At 40.1% G+C, this 15,975-nt stretch overlaps 1 protein-coding gene across 1 annotated transcript; it reads right to left on the bottom strand.

Annotated features, from left to right (window-relative positions):
- Positions 1-13,362: 13,362 nt before the first annotated feature.
- Positions 13,363-14,950, bottom strand: LOC141662085 (uncharacterized). The gene is made up of 2 exons (XM_074469138.1): positions 14,854-14,950; positions 13,363-14,378 (listed from the first exon to the last, which is right to left on the bottom strand). The coding sequence occupies exons 1-2, from the start codon at positions 14,935-14,937 to the stop codon at positions 13,518-13,520; spliced, it is 945 nt and encodes a 314-aa protein (XP_074325239.1). The 5' UTR covers positions 14,938-14,950; the 3' UTR covers positions 13,363-13,517.
- Positions 14,951-15,975: the final 1,025 nt, after the last annotated feature.

The following is a 15,975-nucleotide window of genomic DNA, read 5'->3' as shown; positions in this document are numbered from 1 at the left end:
TGCTTCATCTTCATCATCTGAAACTGGCCTTTTTGCCCTCTATTTCTTGTATCTCTTTGTTAATTTGGATTCCTTGGGTGTTTCAGGAACTGTCATTCTTCTAAGCCTTTTGAGAAGCCTAGATCCCCCAATTCCAGAATTCTTCTGAGAAGTCTCTTTCTCAGCTTCACCTACAACAGGTTCTGAAGAAGGAACCTGGTCCTCAGTATCAGATTCATCTCTCAAGGCAATCCTCCTTCTCTTTTGAGGTGTTTGAGGAACAGTCTTTGTCCTTTTTAGCTTGGAGGATGAAGGCTTCACAGTAGGTACTGAGGATGAGGGTTGAACAGTCTGTGAAGTGGAGAGATAGGATTTGAGATATTTCCTGAGGGTAGGTTGAGTAGAATGAGTGGTAGGTGTTGAGGATGATGGTTTTTGAGTGTTTGTTGTTGGTTGGACATCAGATTAAACAGATCTATAAGTATCAGGATCAGCATTTACTAGGATCTGTTTTACAGACTGAGGAATCTGTAATGGTCTAACCACTGATTTCTTAGTGTCAGTATTTACCAGGTCATTAAAGTAGCGTTTTGCAACTTTAAAAGGTGGGGTTGAGGAACTGACTAATTGAGGTTCATCAGTACAAAAAGTATAAATAAGTTGACAGAATCTAGCAAAATAGACAACATTCCTATCCTCTGTCATCCTATCCCCAATAAAACCAATTATACCAGTTGCAAAATCAAAATGAGTTTGATTTATAATAGCATACCCGATGTGCTGACTCAGAATTGGGATAGCATCAAAATTCGAACATTTGTTCCCAAAAGCTTTAGTGATGCAGTCGAAGAAGAAGCTCCATTCTCTTCTAATATGAGCCCGTTTCAACTGCCCAAGTTTTGCCAAACTCTTTTCATACCCCAAATTTTCCATTAACTCCTGAAGAGCTGATTCTTCTGGAATTGAAAAGGTACAACCTTCTGGGAGATGTAGAGCCTTGCGTATTGTACCAGGAGTGACTGCATAAGAAGAATCACCCACTTCGAAAACAATACTAGGAGTGCCATGTCTACCACCATCATCAAAGTGTCCAGTCCGCCAAAACGTCAGAACTTGTTGGCTCGAAAAGACTGAAGGCTGGGTTAATGCATACCCAATCTCACTCTGTGCAAGAAGATCTTGCACAAAATGCAATTCAGATGGAGCTTCAGCATGATCAAGAATTGCAGCATAGTTGTTTGGAACAAACTTAGCTCCATCAATGATTAAATCCTTAGGTGCCATATGGAAAATTGAGATTTAAAAGTGCCTGTTAGGTGTTTGATAAAATGTCTGTATGAAAAACCAACGTGAGAAGAAGAGAGAAAGAGAGAGTAAAGCAAGTAGAGAGAAAAAGTATGAAGGAAATAAAAGATTAAAGAAATCCTCTATCTGTCGAACTTATACTCTGAAAAAAAATGTTACCGTTGGACACCTGTCAGACATGCAGTAATAACGGATAGTTACTGGGCGCGAGAAAATAGTAATCATTACTTGCCCACTTGCCTGTTTTCAAGGAAAAACCGTTCCACTTACCCAGATATTCCATTAATCAAGGTGAAACAGTTTTAATTCAAAATTGAAACCGTTCCCACTGATTTAATTATTTTTCACTGCATCATTAATATTCTGAAAATAAATCAAGTGAAAATGACCAAGATAAATCAGATGAGTAAGTGCTGATAAAGAAAAATCAGAACTTAAATTAAAACAGAATTTATATGGTCATCAGAATATGAATAATTATCAGAATTTATCAATGCATTACAAAATAACTTAGAGACAAAATCTTGAAACAATCACAAATTTCATTAATATATCAAGAGAATACATTCATGAAATTGAATTTACATCAGTACTTATACAAGATTTCCCTAAGCTACTAAACCTAACATCAACAGCTTTGTCCTAGCTCAAGAAGCAGGGCAAGGCTGATGATGAAGAAAAATAGGAAGAAGAAAATAAATCATTTCTTCTTCCTACTCTCGACAAAGAGAATGGCGAGTCAGATGATTCGCTCTTGCTGGTGGAGAGCTTCCAGCCTTTCCTCCTCCAATCGCTCCAGATGGCGATGGTAATCCATATAGAAGAACAGGAGGTGGGTACCTCCTGTGGTACAAAGTCCCATATCTCCTCAGGAATGGCCGTGACGTGCCATTCCTGCTGCCATTCAGCACAGCTTAGCTCCATATTAAATGTTTGGTAATTCAAAAACATGTTGTATCTGACCATTGTGTTTTTGAAAGAAAAAGTATGAAGGTAAGTTTGTGAGAAAGAATTTGATGGGAAGGCTGATGTGAAGTGGTTGCTTATATAGGCAAGTGAATGCCAGGAGACGCAAAGGAATTTAATGCTGACAGGTAGAATTAATTCTACTTCGTCTCCCCAGACTTGGAAAAAGAATAACATTCATTGGAAAGAGAAAACATGGTTTAATGCGCACAAGAAACAAGTAAAAGTAGACTATTCAAGTACAAATACTATTAACCCTAACCATAGTGACTATTAATCTTCCACTTCAACATATTCTAGTTTGAACCGAGACTGTTATCAAATTTTATCCACAGATAAGTCAAGTAAAGAATTTAGACTGTAATATCAGAACTTAGACTTATATTAGAACTTAACAGTCATCAGAACATAATTTCTTAACTCGAAAAAGGAATGCTTATCTGAGTAAATCCTCATACAAGTTCTGAGTTATACTCTTCAGAACTTAATCTTTAGAATATGCAACCAGAACTTGTCCTCAGAATTAGTGCAAAATGACACAATGACTGTTTATCTAAAACAACATAGACCACCACAGTAATTTTCATCATTCAGATGGAGTGATTAGTGTGTGCATCAAGCTAAATAGCAGACAAAGAGTAAAGTCTGATTCACTTCAGTACATCTGAGAAATAAGGCATAACTAAAATTTTGCTAAAGAGCTGTCATGATCCTGAAACCTACTGATGAATGAGTTCATGCTTGAGTCCACCTCAACTGTTTTGTGCTAATTTTATGCATCTTTTTAAATTCTGTTTTACAGTGGCTTCTCAGTGTAAGTGAGTCACGACTGCTTATCAGAATTTATGCTATTATCAGAGTATTTCTCCAGTAATCATAGAGTGTGAAAAGTCACCAAGAAAATATTTTGCTTTTCTAATGCATATATACTTAATACCAGCAATGCACTTGGGTCGTCCCTTCCACATTTTTACTCTAGATCTCAAAGGAGTACTTGATTTTATTCTTTGATCCTTTTGCTTTTTCTTTTGATAAGTGAGGTTTATCAGCATTAGTACATTCAGCAGTTTACTAGTATCAGAACTTAACAAATGAGTAGCATTATTCTAATTTGTGACTTAGTAATAAGATAAACAAAGTAAACTCAACTAAGCTCAATTATTAGAATTTGCTTGTGTCAAAAGATTTCCACAGAAATAATTACTTCTTACATGGGATCATTTGTTTATTGAAGACTACTAGGTCAGTATCTAGCACAGTTATCCTCATAGGATTGAATAGTTACTTAAACAGACATATCACTTATCAGAGTTTAGAAACATATATCAGACAACAATCAGTACTTAAATGCATATTTCAATTAATCACAGAATTCACAAAGAGATTACATTCTGTAAATACTGATCATAAAGTCTGATGCATCAGAACAAAACTAGGCAGATTTAGAAAAAGAACCTGAAACCATTCCAAGTTCATTTACCAATCTTGTAAAAGTGGCTTCACACAGTGGTTTTGTGAAGATATCTGCTAGTTGTTGATCTGTTGGAACAAAGTGCAATTTCATTGTACCTTCATCCACATGTTCCCTTATGAAGTGGTACATGATGCTGATGTGCTTTGTCATAGAGTGTTGAACTGGATTACCTGTCATAGCAATAGCACTTTGATTATCACAGTAAATAGGGATTTTGAAATATGTTAACCCATAATCCAGTAACTGATTCTTCATCCAAAGAATCAGTGCACAACAGCTTCCTGCAGCAATATACTCTGCTTCTGCAGTTGATGTGGAAATTGACTTTTGTTTCTTACTGAACCAAGAAACCAATCTGCCTCCAAGGAATTGGCAGCTTCCACTTGTGCTTTTCCTGTCAATTTTGCAACCTGCAAAATCTGCATCTGAGTAACCTATTAGTTTAAAATCTGATTCTCTAGGATACCACAATCCCAGATCAGTTGTTCCTTTAAGATACTTAAAAATTCTTTTCACAGCTGTTAAGTGAGGTTCTCTTGGATCTGCTTGAAATCTTGCACAAAGACAGGTATCATACATGATATCAGGTCTACTAGCAGTTAGATAGAGTAGAGAGCCAATCATACCTCTGTAATCAGTAATATCTACTGATTTACCAGTATCCTTATCCAGTTTTGTTGCAGTGGCCATGGGAGTGGATGCACTTGAACAATCTTGCATTCCAAATTTCTTCAGCAAGTTTCTGGTGTACTTAGTTTGACAAATAAAAGTGCATTCTTCATTCTGCTTGACTTGAAGGCCCAGAAAATAGCTAAGTTCCCCCATCATACTCATCTGATATCTTGACTGCATCAGTTTGGCAAACTTCTTGCAAAGTCTGTCATTTGTAGACCCAAAAATGATATCATCAACATAAATCTGGACTAGAAGTAAGTCCTTTCCATGGTTGAGGTAGAACAGTGTTTTGTCTATTGTTCCTCTGTTGAATCTACTTTCCAGAAGAAACTGAGCTAAAGTCTCATACCATGCTCTAGGAGCTTGCTTAAGTCCATAAAGTGCTTTATCAAGCCTGTAGACATAATCTGGATGTTTGGAATCTACAAAGCCTGTAACACCCCCAAATTCAAGGTCGGGAATTCGGGTCGTTACGATCACTTAATATTGACTAATAAATAATTAATCCTCTTTTCACATCATTACTCGACCTTTTAACCAAACTCACACACACAGGTTATATGCTCAGAAACATTACTAAATTAACGTTAAAGTATTTAAGTTATTACAGACCAAAGGAAATTATCTCAAAAGAGTGAATGCCGAGAACAGCTCTACATGAGACTGACTCGGGTCACAAATAGTCTTGGTTCAAGTACTCAAAAGGAAACTATCTCTATTCGTCTACCTGAGGTGGCTGGCGGACGAACAGTCTACGGTACTCACGGGCGTCCCCTACCCGTTTGCGGGCAGTCATCCTGGTTCGGGCCATGCTGGTAATCTGTTGTGATATGATATTTATAAAAGCAAGAGTGAGCACTAATGCTCAGCAAGATATAGATATCCATTATCTCAATATAATCATTTAGGGAAAAACAACCATTAGGCATTGTATAACCAAGGTTTCTAAAAGTTTATATGCTTGTCAATTTTATGAAAAACTCAACTTTAACTGTATCAGTTTAATCGGCTTATACTCGTACTCATTTTATCTCAAAATCTCAATATGATGCTTGAACCAAGATTCTCATATGGATGTGATATATGAACATCAACATCCTTATTTAAAACTCAGCCTTATCGGCCTTCTGTTGTAGGTTTCACAACAATTTATCCAAAGTGGAGGAAGGGACTATACTGGAATAAACCACGTACCGGTGATCAGCCGAATACGAAATTTTCTCTACTAGTAGAAGGAATACAAACCTAGCCGCCTTTGGGCTTATCAAGACATTACACGATGGTTGCCCATTTCCGTGCAAGTCCGAAAGTCAATGGTCACAGAGACCACATAACTGTATACTGCGCCACTCCGCGCTTGGTCACTACCCGATACCTCTCCGTGCCGGGTAAGCCACATTCCAGTCCCAAAACAATTATATCATTTAGATAAAATCCTTTATCGAAGGAATAGATCGTTCTCAGTTGACCTTTAAACAAGGTAATTTATCGGTCACTTTTATTACAATTGATTTTTGGGAGTTGTCGGAGTTTTGAATTTAAAAATCGTTTTCTACCCTTAACCGTAGTAGAGTTTTACATATATTGTTCACTTGTTTTTCATTGAGCGAGGAAGCAAAACCTTCATGCTTCTAGACTAAGTTCCCTAAGGTTTTGATAAGTTTCAGATGATTGATCTCTTCCGAGAAATTTTGAATAATTTAGAAAGTATCCTTGGGAACTATGTCTATTTTTAAATGATTTTTTTTTTTTTTTTGAGGTACGTAATATTAAATATTTACGGTCTCATAATATTTTTATGAAGGGTCCAATGAATTGATAAAACCTTAAGTACAAAATGTTTCTTAATAAGGTTCAATGAATTGATAAAAATCTTAATTAAATACTTAAGACGGGATTCGACATCTTATAATTATCCTTCGAATGGTTACATACATTTTAGATAGAGTGAATTGATTTAAAAACTTTTCAATATTACTTTAAGTATTTTCCGGATATTTTAGTAACTCTTTAGGTATTACTTATAAATAAATAGTCAAGTAGGATATCCCTTGAGTGAGTATTCGATTACCTCTTTTAGTTATAAATCAAATCTCAATCGCTCGTTTGATATGTATGTTACGCGAAAGTACTTTATTTATTGAAATCGAAATTTTCCGCGTCCGGCTCGTTCCGGGATTAAATTGATTTAAAACTATCTCCGACTCCCACTATCTTGTATTATATTAAAATTACGTTCAATTTCTCATACTCGTATAAAACGAAGTTCGTCTCCGTAAATAATCACATAATTGGAATGTATTGATATCACAGACAAGCATATATTTTCGAATTATAAATCATGGCATCAATATCACAAAAGTATATATAGCATGGATAATTTGTGTTAGGGTTTCGTAAACTTGCCTCGAGTGCTAGGAGTGGTATGGTCTCGGGGCTTTTGTTGGCGATCTAAAATCAATAACCAACGATCTTAGTTAGTACGCGATTATCGATTCGCTTTACTAAAACATTTTTATAAAATCGAAAAATTAATATTTTCTTAAAATTCTTTTTGGACAGTCTTCCTTGCTGCATTATTTAATTATCATGATTTTTCCAAATTTTCGAAATCATTTTTAGCCTTTCAAAATTATTAAGCAAGTGGCCTATGCGCAGTTGGCTTTTCGTATGAACGCTCTACACTAAAACGATCATAACTTTTAAACCGTAAATCCCCTCGTGATGATCCACACATGTACAGAAACTACAAATCAAGATCTACCCAGTCATGGCCAGTGACTCACAAATTTCAAACATTTACATGGCCGAATACACTGCAGAAGGCAGACCAAGTGCAATAGGCTCCATATTCCATTTCTACTACTTGTTCTTGACACAATCACTACTTATGACCAACACAACACTTCTTACTTCTCAAGATCCACCCACATACACCTTATATACTTTATCTATCATCAAATACAAGAATCATAACTCAAAAACTCAAGTACTTAGCAAGAATATGAGTAAAACAACCTTACACATACACAAACTCTTGGATCTTGACACTACATCATAAATAACTCTTAAACCCACCCTTAAAACTCTAAAGAGTTGGGAGTTATACCTTATTGAGCACTAGGAGGGTTAGTACTAAGGTGATTAGGGCTTGGTTTGCTTGAAAAACACTTAGAAGGGCTAGATCCTTAAGAAACAAAACCAAGAAACAAGTTAGAATTTTGGAGTTACTTTTCAGCACCTCATTCAAACATTTTTATAAAATTGAAAAAAACTAATTTGAGGCTGAAATTTGGTACGAATCTTACCCAAGATATATAGAAGCTATGGTAAAAATTTCATGACATTTGAATGCGTACATTTTGAGTTATGAATTTTTCTTTCTCCCTTGCTCAGAAAATCCGAACTGCTGGAATGTAAAATGGGAGAGCTTTAAGTGAGGGAAAAGAGGGTTGTTTTCTTTTGTGGATGAAGTGTGGGAGTGTATAATGAATATATGGGATGTATGCAGCAGATTTGACAATAATTTGGCAAAGGTATAGGTTGGTTTGATTGTGTGATGAAGTGAGAAAAGGGAGAAGTATGGCTTGTGTACTTGTTTGTCTCCCATCACTATTCAACACTATTCCACTAACTATTCTAGTTAACTTCTAATCATCTAGTTACACTCCTAACTACTAGTTAGGACTTGGTTATGCATGGCCAACTTGCATGGGATTTAATTTCTCATTCCTTTATTTATCGTAAACGCAATCGTCGTTCCATTCCGATAGATTCCACGTATAACGACTTGTTTCGTAGCGATTTCTTTTATCGCTTATAATACTATAACCAATTCCATTCCTTCTCTTGATCATAGAAACACCTTGATATATTATTTATTTCATGTAGTATTCCCGGTTCTACGCCATTCTTTACGGATACGAAAAAAACGTAGTATAATCGTAAATCTTCGAATTTCGTCGGCTTTTACATTCACTTATTTTCCTCGATAAACAAGAATATGATCTCGGATTCTCAAAATTCCACTATTCATTTTATGATGATCCCCATACGTATTACTTAATCAGCTCAAGTTACTATTCACAGAAGTTTTAAAATATTACAAAAAAATCAGGGTTCTTACAGTCTCCCCCCCTTAAAAGGATTCCGTCCCGGAATCAATCCACAAATAGATGGGGGTACTTTTCTTGCATGTGACTCTCTAATTCCCAAGTCGACTCCTCGACGTTGTGATGCCTCCATAAGACTCTGACTAGATTGACACTCTTGTTCCGGAGTACTTGCTCTTTTCGGTCAATGATTTCGACTGGCTGCTCAACATAGGACATATCTGGTTGAAGGTCTACTTGCTCATGCTCCACTATATGTTTGGCATCCGCATTATACTTCCTCAACATTGATACATGAAAAACATTATGGACCTGCTGAAGATTTGGAGGTAAAGCTAACTCGTATGCCACGGGTCCTATCCGTCTTAGAATCTCGAAAGGTCCAATATAACGGGGGCTCAGCTTCCCCTTCTTCCCAAATCTCATCAATCCTTTCCATGGTGACACTTTCAGAAACACCTGGTCACCCACTTCATACTCTCTGTCCTTTCGTGCCAGATCGGCGTATTTACGCTGTCGGTCTTGGGCTGCTGCTATGCGTCCTCTGACTAATTGAACTATGTCCCTTGTCCTTTGCACCAAGTCGGGACCTAGTAACTTTCTCTCACCTACTTCATCCCAATACAAGGGCGAACGGCACCTTCGGCCATACAACGCCTCATATGGGGGCATTCCGATACTCGCATGATGACTATTGTTGTAAGCAAACTCTATCAAAGACAGGTGTTCATCCCAAGAACCCTTAAAATCAATTACACACATTCTCAACATGTCCTCCAATGTCTGGATGGTTCGCTCACTTTGTCCATCTGTTTGCGGATGGTAAGCGGTGCTCATGTTTAGTTTGGTTCCTAGGCATTCCTGAAAGCTCCTCCAAAATCTGGAGTTGAATCGAGGATCTCGGTCAGATACGATAGCTACTGGCACTCCATGCCTTACCACAATTTCTTTAATGTATAGCTCCGCTAATCTATCCACTGTGTAGGTTTCCTTGATTGGGAGAAAGTGCGCTGACTTGGTTAGTCGGTCTACAATTACCCATATTGCATCATGGTTAGTCTTAGTTCGGGGTAATCCTACCACAAAATCCATAGCTATCTGCTCCCATTTCCACATCGGAATTTCTAAGGGTTGCAAGAGTCCGCTTGGTCGCTGGTGTTCTGCCTTTACTCTCTGACAGGTCATACACTTACTGACCCACTCCGCTACATCCTTCTTCATGTTAGGCCACCAGTAGTACTCTTTTAAATCTTGGTACATTTTAGTGCTTCCTGGGTGGACCGTATATCTAGAGCTGTGTCCTTCCCGTAAAATTTCATCCTTTAGTTCTTGGACGTTAGGGACCCATATCCTGTAGGCATGCCTCCTGATTCCTTTCTCGTCTGGGTCACACTTGGCCTCCTCTCCGCTTACCAGTTCCTTGTTCTCCCTCAACACTATTTCTTGGCATCGCCTAATCTTTTCCAGTAGCTCCGGTCGCATAACCATCTCATACAAACCTTCGGTCCCTGGCTCAGCAACCTTGACCTCAATCTCTAACTTGTCAAATTCTCTGATCAAATCCTCTGACGTGGTGATCCTTTTCAATCTTTCCTTACGACTAAGGGCATCGGCCACCACATTGGCCTTCCCCGGGTGATAAAGAATTTCGCAGTCGTAGTCCTTAATCAATTCTAACCACCTTCTCTGCCTCATGTTTAGCTCCTTCTGGGTGAAGATATATTTAAGACTCTTGTGGTCAGTATAAATTTCACACTTTTCTCCGTATAGGTAATGTCTCCACATCTTAAGGGCAAACACTATGGCGGCTAATTCTAAGTCATGGGTGGGGTACCTCACTTCATATTCCTTTAATTGCCTGGATGCATAGGCAATCACCTTACCGTGCTGCATCAGCACACATCCCAAACCCTTATGGGACGCATCACTATAAATCACAAAGTTCCCTTTATCGTCTGGTAGGGCCAGCACTGGGGCCGATACCAACCTTTTCTTCAATTCTTGGAAGCTCTCCTCACATTTCTCCGTCCAAACAAACTTTTCTGTTTTCCGAGTAAGTCTAGTCAACGGGCCTGCTATCTTGGCGAAATCCTTTACAAACCTTCGATAATACCCGGCCAGTCCAATAAAGCTTCTGACCTCGGTGGGCGTGGTTGGTTGTTCCCAATTAGCGACAGCTTCTATCTTTGCGGGGTCTACGAGAATTCCTTCCTTACTAATCACATGACCCAAAAACTGAATTTCTTTCAACCAAAATTCACACTTTGAGAATTTGGCATACAATTTTTCTTTTCGTAAGATTTCCAATACTATCCTGAGGTGTTCCGCATGTTCCTCCTCCGACCTAGAGTAAATTAGAATATCATCGATGAAGACTATCACGCATTCGTCCAGATACTTCTTAAAGACTCTGTTCATCAGATCCATGAAAGCCGCGGGCGCGTTAGTCAAACCAAATGACATAACCAGGAACTCATAATGTCCGTACCTAGTACGAAATGCAGTCTTAGGTATATCTTCCGGTTTGATCTTAAGTTGATGATAACCTGTCCTAAGGTCAATCTTGGAAAAACACGTGGCATCCTTTAGTTGGTCAAAGAGGTCATCTATTCTTGGCAATGGGTACTTGTTCTTAATGGTCAGCTTGTTCAGCTCTCGATAATCGATGCACAGTCTCATGCTGCCGTCCTTCTTCTTCACAAATAATACGGGTGCACCCCACGGGGACACACTTGGTCTAATCATTCCTTTATCCAATAGATCTTGCAGTTGATCAGCCAACTCTTTCATCTCGACGGGGGCCAAACGATACGGGGCCTTTGATACTGGTGCCGTGCCGGGAGCTAAATCAATGGCAAATTCTATCTCCCGATCCGGAGGTAGTCCGGGAAGATCCTTGGGAAATACATCCTCAAACTCGTTAACTACGGGTATGGTGTGGATCTCAGGGGTTTCTCGTTTGGTATCCACCACGTGAGCCAAGTAGGCCTCACATCCTTGCCTTAAAAGTCTTTTGGTCTGCACCATAGTTAGAAACTTCTTGGTTTGCCGTTGCCCCTTAATTATTACACTCTTACCACTAGGTGTTTTCAATTTTACTTTCTTCCCCTCACAATCAATCTGGGCATGGTTTCTAGATAGCCAATCCATTCCTAATATCACATCAAACTCCCCTAGTCGAAAGGGAATTAAATCTACTGGGTATCTTACTCCACCTAATTCTAGGTTGCAGTTAGCATAAACTTGATTTACAGGGATAATCTCTTGATTAGCTATTTCCACTTGCAAAGATTCTTTCAAAGGTTCCACTTTTAAGTTCAATTTTTCAGCAAATTCCTTAGACACGAAAGACTTAGTAGCTCCAGAATCAAATAGCACATTGGCGGAATTGGAGTTTAGGAGGAGCGTACCTGCTATAACATTGGTGTTCCTCACGGCATCTTTCACAGTCATATTAAAGGTTCTGGCAGTCGGCACTCTGTTAGATGCAGCTACACTACCCCTTGAGCTAGCTGGGGCCGCCGCAGGGCAGTCCTTCCTCATGTGTCCTGTCTTTCCGCACTGGAAACACTTAGCCGCTTCCTGGTTACAAGCTGTGGCATAGTGCCCCACCTTACCACATTTAAAGCATGTCACTGGTTTCTGCATACATTGCCCAGAATGCTTCTTACCACAGCTCTTGCATTCTGGCAGAGGGGGTCGTGGTTGGCTATGATAAGACATTCCCGTCTGGTTCCCGCTCCGGGCCACACTCACGCCCCCTGATCCCCCGAATCCTGTACTGCGGTTGGGTTGGGAGGTCGTCCCCCTGACAAACTTACTAGGGAAGCTTCCCCCTCCCACACTCCGGCTTTGACCATCAAACTTTCGCTTCTTAGTTTGCTTCATTTTCTGGCTCATTTCACTCCCTGCTTCAGCTATCGTGGCCTTCTGCACTAGGGTGGCATAGTCAGTTATCTCCAGAATTGCCAGCTTATTCTGAATCCACTGCTTCAATCCCTGTTGAAATCTCTCAGCCTTTTGCTCTTCGGTACCCACCAGTTGTGGCACAAACCTCGACAATTCTGTGAACTTAGCTTCATATTCCGCTACGCTCATATTTTCTTGTTTCAGCTCTAGGAACTTTCGCTGCATCTGAACCTCCATAAACTTCGGGACATACTTCTTTAAAAATAACTCAGTGAATCTTTCCCAAGTAACAATCCCTTGGGGCTCCATATTTTTCTTGGCTTCCCACCAATAGTTAGCCTCACCCTTTAAGAGATAAGTGGCAAAATTAGTCTTGTGGGCTTCTTCAGTGCCGATTCGCTCAAAGGTCTTTTCTACCTCTTTTAGCCAAGCCCTGGCCTGAACTGGGTCAGTAACACCGTGAAACTCTGGGGGCTTGACCGACTTGAAAGATTTAAATGCATTAGCCATGGCCTGCTGGGGTTGCTGGGGTGGTCGTTGCTGCTGCAGGTTTTGCCTCAGAAGTTCTACAAACTGCTCCATAGGGTTCACTGGCATTTCCATCCCCTGAGTATCTTCAGCCTCTGACTCCTCATAGTCCTCATCATCATACTCATTTCGTTCTTTGTTAAATCTAAATGGTGGGGTCTGTGCTCGATGCCCTTGCTCATTATTACTACCCTGGCCGCCAGATGCAGCCGGGCGAGTTCTTGTTACTATTCTCCTTGGCGGCATTTTCCTGTTACATAAACTTATTTAGGTTGTTTCCACTTGCCAATTCTCATGCTTCCTGATTTGTTATGACAGTATGTAATTATGCAGGTATGAAAGAAGATTAAACCACAATCTAGAAATCGCAATTAAACAACATGATAATTATACATAATTTGGCCATACGCCGGGTCTAGGTACAACATACTGAATAATAAAAGTACAATTTGCCTTAATACAATAATCCTTAGCTGGTGGCACTATCAAAGACAACAACCCAGAACAACTATCACAAAACAACTAAGTACCACCACTGAGGAACAACAACCAACTACTAACAGTGTCCACTAGCCATGAGTAACATCACGAATCCGCCTCATAGCGCGAACCACAACCCTAATAACCTCGCGCCTACTCACCAAGTCACGCTGGGGGGATAAGCGGTGAATCCTACCGATGGTCCTCTGCTCTATGCGGCGAATGGTCCTGCGCACGCGTCGGGCGCTGGGGTATCCTCGCCTGGCTCGGGCCTCTATCCTCATGTGCCGCTCGATGGAAAGCTGGTCCCTCAGCTCGGTAATACGGGCCTCAGCCGCTGTCAGATCAGCAGCATAGCGACCTACCACCCAGTCGTGAACTGCTAGGGATATGACTGGTAGGGGTGGTGGAAGTGGGGAATTTGCAGGAGTCGCTGCCACACCGTCAAGAATAGGGTCCATGCCGTCGTCGGTCTCAGTCCGTGCGGGACTAACTGGTACAGGGGATGAGGTGGGTGTCCTCACTGGGGTGGATGCCCCTAGCTCCGCCTCTAACTCCTCAGTCAGTGCAGTGACTCTAGCCTGCAGAGCTATCATCCTATCCATCAAATCTGCTACTCCCGTCTCGCTCTCGAGCTCAGCGACTCGAGCCTGGGCTGCTGAGATCCGATCTAACAAACGCTCTATCGACCTCTGATGCACATCCACCCTCATCATCTCTGGAGACGAAACCTCCGTGCTGCCGTATGGAATATCCTCAGGAGGGGCTATCTCAGTGTCTGGCTCAGTGGGGTCCTCCTCTGAGTCCTCCTCAGGGTCAGTCTCCGGGTACTCGAATACCTCTAAGCCCACAGTGGGGGCAGGGTCTGCTACCTCGATCTCAGCTAAAAGGGCCTCATCATGCTCTCTCTCGTACGCCTCTACAGCCTCAGGGTCTAACACATCGGGTACCTACAAGTCATTTAACACACGTATTACTATCCTTGGATACTTAAATCACCCCTAAGGGTTCTTAATATTAGTGCTACCCTCGTAGCCCGACTACGAACTCTATGTGAGTTCTAGTTCATTGATTCAGTTGATTCACCTAACATTTCTGAGACTTATAACCTAGGGCTCTGATACCATTTCTGTAACACCCCCAAATTCAAGGTCGGGAATTCGGGTCGTTACGATCACTTAATATTGACTAATAAATAATTAATCCTCTTTTCACATCATTACTCGACCTTTTAACCAAACTCACACACACAGGTTATATGCTCAGAAACATTACTAAATTAACGTTAAAGTATTTAAGTTATTACAGACCAAAGGAAATTATCTCAAAAGAGTGAATGCCGAGAACAGCTCTACATGAGACTGACTCGGGTCACAAATAGTCTTGGTTCAAGTACTCAAAAGGAAACTATCTCTATTCGTCTACCTGAGGTGGCTGGCGGACGAACAGTCTACGGTACTCACGGGCGTCCCCTACCCGTTTGCGGGCAGTCATCCTGGTTCGGGCCATGCTGGTAATCTGTTGTGATATGATATTTATAAAAGCAAGAGTGAGCACTAATGCTCAGCAAGATATAGATATCCATTATCTCAATATAATCATTTAGGGAAAAACAACCATTAGGCATTGTATAACCAAGGTTTCTAAAAGTTTATATGCTTGTCAATTTTATGAAAAACTCAACTTTAACTGTATCAGTTTAATCGGCTTATACTCGTACTCATTTTATCTCAAAATCTCAATATGATGCTTGAACCAAGATTCTCATATGGATGTGATATATGAACATCAACATCCTTATTTAAAACTCAGCCTTATCGGCCTTCTGTTGTAGGTTTCACAACAATTTATCCAAAGTGGAGGAAGGGACTATACTGGAATAAACCACGTACCGGTGATCAGCCGAATACGAAATTTTCTCTACTAGTAGAAGGAATACAAACCTAGCCGCCTTTGGGCTTATCAAGACATTACACGATGGTTGCCCATTTCCGTGCAAGTCCGAAAGTCAATGGTCACAGAGACCACATAACTGTATACTGCGCCACTCCGCGCTTGGTCACTACCCGATACCTCTCCGTGCCGGGTAAGCCACATTCCAGTCCCAAAACAATTATATCATTTAGATAAAATCCTTTATCGAAGGAATAGATCGTTCTCAGTTGACCTTTAAACAAGGTAATTTATCGGTCACTTTTATTACAATTGATTTTTGGGAGTTGTCGGAGTTTTGAATTTAAAAATCGTTTTCTACCCTTAACCGTAGTAGAGTTTTACATATATTGTTCACTTGTTTTTCATTGAGCGAGGAAGCAAAACCTTCATGCTTCTAGACTAAGTTCCCTAAGGTTTTGATAAGTTTCAGATGATTGATCTCTTCCGAGAAATTTTGAATAATTTAGAAAGTATCCTTGGGAACTATGTCTATTTTTAAATGATTTTTTTTTTTTTTTTGAGGTACGTAATATTAAATATTTACGGTCTCATAATATTTTTATGAAGGGTCCAATGAATTGATAAAACCTTAAGTACAAAATGTTTCTTAAT

This window comes from Apium graveolens, chromosome 5, assembly GCF_009905375.1.
Source record: "Apium graveolens cultivar Ventura chromosome 5, ASM990537v1, whole genome shotgun sequence".
Taxonomy (NCBI): Eukaryota; Viridiplantae; Streptophyta; class Magnoliopsida; order Apiales; family Apiaceae; genus Apium; species Apium graveolens.
This window is presented reverse-complemented; position numbering and strand designations above follow the sequence as displayed.

What these genes read in the sequence shown, in the direction of transcription:
- LOC141662085 (XM_074469138.1), bottom strand. Translation starts at nt 14,937, where the DNA reads ATGGCCCGAACCAGGATGACTGCCCGCAAACGGGTAGGGGACGCCCGT. An exon ending in TCGTCCGCCAGCCACCTCAG is followed by an intron (nt 14,379 to 14,853) that starts GTAGACGAATAG and finishes AATGACTTGTAG; the next exon opens with GTACCCGATGTGTTAGACCC.